The following is a 3940-nucleotide window of genomic DNA, read 5'->3' on the forward strand; positions in this document are numbered from 1 at the left end:
AGAACTAACGCTAACATCTTTCATCGATAGATGCTGTTTAGTCAGCGTAGCGTAGGTATCAGCTGCACTACTTTTCAGTGTAGCGCAATCATCAGCTACACTACCTTTCAGTGTAGCGCAATCATCAGCTACGCTACCTTTCAGTGTAGCACAATCATCAGCTACACTAAAAAACGGTGTAGTTTTTTTTAGCTACAGTAGTTATTAATGTAGCACCCAAGTTAGCGTCAGTTTAGCTCATGTGTAGCATAGTTTAGCTGAGTTTTAGCACAGTTTAGCGGAAGTGTAGCGCAATTCAGTGGAGTTTTTGCATCAGTTCACTGGGTTCTGTCATGGGGGAGATGTAGTGTCAAGAACTTGACAGAGAAAGTTGAATAACTTTATTTGATAAAGCCAAAGGCGTATAGTTGTTGTATTCAATATTTTTTCTACTTGGTAATCTAAGTCGTGTATATGTGATAGATTTTGAGGGAATGTGTGATATCGTGTATTTTTTGAGATAGGAAAGAAATTAGGAATAGGAAGCACATGTTTATTTATTTTTTTGATTAATTGAGCAAAAACAAAATGAAAAATTCATTTACTTGCTTTCTATAGATCTTTATCAAAATGGTTGGTGAAAGCCGTGACAATGTTTTGCGCCTTTTCAAATTTTCCAGTGATTTTCAATCCCGCTTTGAGCCACATATGACTACTGACACATCGTTCTATCGTTTGTGGTATCAATCTTCCCCGACCACTGGTGCAGACATCGGCAGCCGAATAAAATGTACGCTCGGCCGCGCAAGATGATGCAGAACAACCTAGGTAGTCCTTCGCTAACGATGATAGGACAGGGAACGTGCTTGAATGATCCTGAAAGTCACATATGGAATTTCATGAGTCGTAAAACTTTGAAATCAAGTAAATTCAAATAGAAACATACCTTCCACCATATCAAAGCACTCACGGGATCCTTGGAATTTGGGGCTGCAAAACAATCCATGTTCTTGAGGTAGAGCTCGAGTTCCTTGCTTTCTGCAGCCGCCGCAGTAGAATTGAATTCGTCAAAGATTTTTTGTTAACAACTTCCTTGGGCTTTTCTTTATCTTCGTCCAAAACCTCAATGTCGTCACTTTCTCTTTTTAACAAAGCTTCCCTCGCCGCAAAGTGTCGCTCCAACAAAGCTTGAGCCTCCCCGCGCCAGTTATTTTCAGTATCACAAAATCCAACTAGTATCAAAAATAAAATCAGTACAGTTTTTTTTATACATAAAATTGAAAAGTATTCTCACCGCCTTGGTTAATTCGTTCAACTCGTTAGATTTTTTTCGATTAGCGGCTGATTTTGTATTTTTATTTCTTGACATATACTTCGGATCGGTCTGTTCTTCTTCCTCTTGCTCATCTGGCTCATCGTCTTCATCAACCATATCTTCCTCGTATTCGTCAAGCTCCTTTGGATTGTTTTCTCCATCGGATTTGCTGTCGACCACCTTATTCTCATCGTTGGCGTTTTCTTCATCTTCTTCCGCTATTTTCTCCATTATATCGGGAAAGGGAAAAGAACCAAGGAACGCTTTCTTGACTTTTGGTGGAGGTGGAGCTTCAATACCCAACTCCCACAAACCCGCATTGACCACCAACGCCATCTTATGACAAAAGCATTTGATATGCATCGTTGCATAATCCCATTCAAGATCGCTCCCTATGAGGCGCAATTTACTGTGCATCTTTTCGGCCATGGTATTATTGTTTGATCCTGAATCTGTAGTCTGGCAAAGCATGTAAATTAATGCAAAGAAGATAAATTAGTTTTTTTTTGCATTTATACGTCAGCAGAAAACTGTTGAAAAGAACTTATTTTATTCTGAAGATTGTGCTTTTTCAAGATGTTGACAATTGGTTTGGCCAACAAGCTTCCCTTATGATGCCAGGCAACTAATTTCATACTCAAATGGAGTACTACATAATTCCACTGATTGCCGATAAATGAAACAGAAGCACCAATAAAACCATGGCGGTTGCCTTTGGTTGTCCATACATCATGTACCAGATTGAACTTGCTATCGGAAGCCTAGTAATTTATCACAAAAAGATTCAATACACAATCCCAACTTGAAAAGGGAAAACTTTGAATAAAATACGCACTTTCAAGCGGTTCAACATAGAATCTTGTAATTCCAAGTATAACTCTCTTGCCGAAGTAGCTGCCCACTTGCGCTTGAACAAGATCGCCGATGCTTCACAGTAGTTGAATGCGGCACGGAGATATGGGTCTTCGACACGATTCCAAGGGAGTGCTTGACGAACAAGCCACATTGTAATGATCTGGTTGAGCGTAACATTATCGAATTTTTCTACTCGAGCAAAATGGTTGGTAATCTTTCCAGTTTTCCTTTCGTTTTTGTGCTGTATCCGTAACTCATCCACTGTTGGTGGAAGCTTAGCTCCATCAGCAATTGCTTTATGGCGATTTCGACATCCAACTGGGCACCTTCCTTCTTGAGAAGATCCGTCACGGTGGGTTTTTAGATTCGACAAGGTACCCCGGGAGACTCGGATAGGCTTCTTACACCACAAGCAGTCATACGTTCGTGGTCCTTCATCGGCGCTCTGGAAATGATGATAATTAGATATAATTTTGAACCTTTTATGTTAAATAAGGACTTACATCGTTTGGGAGACGGTAAGGAGCACCAAAAAACAGCAGTGGTTTGTCATAGGTGCTGTCCCTTCCTTTCTTCCGAGCTTTAGAATTTTCGCCATCGGAGTCTTGAGCAAGATCAATCACCGGCTGCTTATTCTTAGACGTTTCGGCTGTACTTTTCACGGAGGACTGGGATGCTTCCGGATTTTTATTCGTAGTTGTCTTGGCCTTTTTATTTCGAGAAACAGGTGCACTTGGGGAGCCACCTTTGGAATCAGATTGAGGATCCTTTTGCTTTTTTGACTGAATATTTGGACCAATTTGGTTGATTGAACAACGTGAATCTGAGGATTGCCGGACCATTCCAGACCGCTGGACAGGAGTTGTAACTCTTGAGGAATGACGTGTTAACTGCTGGCTTGTATCACTTTGATATCCTCCTTGGTTTGACATTGGGATTGGAGTTGTTTGCTTAGACATTTTTTCAAGAGAATATGGATTTGATTGTTTTGTTAATGATCGAATGTTTCTTTCAGTGTTATAAAGTATTTTTAGAGTACGAGGGATGGTATTGGGTAACAAAGTTTTTTATCTGTTGGATGGTTTTTTGGATGTTTGTGCGGGTTCCCATATGAGTGGTAAGTACCAAGTAAGCCAGAATATGCATGCTGCATGCATATGAAATCCATTCTACATCAAATTTCAATTGGATCTGGTTACCTTTATGATGTTCAAAATTGCATATGTCACGGTTTACATAAAATCATAAGACCAATTTTGGCTGGGAGATGTCAGCCTGCATAAAACTTAAAGTGAAATCTCCCAGCCAAAATTGCTGTTTATGATTTTATGTAAAAAATTCTTTCCATTAAATTTTTACCAATATAGTTCTTCTCTAGATATTTGCAGAAAAATTGGGCTTTGCCCACAGGTTTGACAGGAGTTCATCCACAAAACCAGATTTCCATGAGTTCAACCACTTTATTCATTTATCTGATGAACCATTTTTATTTATCTTGTTTTGGCACAATAATCAGGATTCAGGAAGTTGTGTAAATTTCAAAAGAAATAATAATATGAAATGAGTCAACAGATTCTGAAATTATGGTTTTATTTACCACACCAAAAAATTAGCCATTTTCTTGCTATAATTTTCAGCCTAAAGAGCATTAATACAATAGTTTATTGAAGAAACATATGGACTTTGTTTCTGGTTTATATGTCTTCTGTTTCTTGCTGATTTGTGACACCAGTATTGGTGTTACCCATCATTGTCAAAATTAATTATCAATCTGATCCAATTCAGTACCAC

At 38.9% G+C, this 3940-nt stretch overlaps 1 protein-coding gene across 1 annotated transcript; it reads right to left on the reverse strand.

Moving 5' to 3' along the window:
* Window positions 1-2403: 2403 nt before the first annotated feature.
* PtA15_18A281 (uncharacterized protein) lies at window positions 2404-2991 on the reverse strand (the record flags this gene model as incomplete). Its single annotated transcript, XM_053164805.1, has 3 exons — window positions 2404-2410; window positions 2476-2594; window positions 2653-2991. 3 exons carry the CDS (start codon window positions 2989-2991, stop codon window positions 2404-2406), a joined length of 465 nt encoding a protein of 154 aa, XP_053028778.1.
* Between the last annotated feature and the right edge of the window lie 949 nt (window positions 2992-3940).

Source organism: Puccinia triticina, chromosome 18A, assembly GCF_026914185.1.
Source record: "Puccinia triticina chromosome 18A, complete sequence".
NCBI lineage: Eukaryota > Fungi > Basidiomycota > Pucciniomycetes > Pucciniales > Pucciniaceae > Puccinia > Puccinia triticina.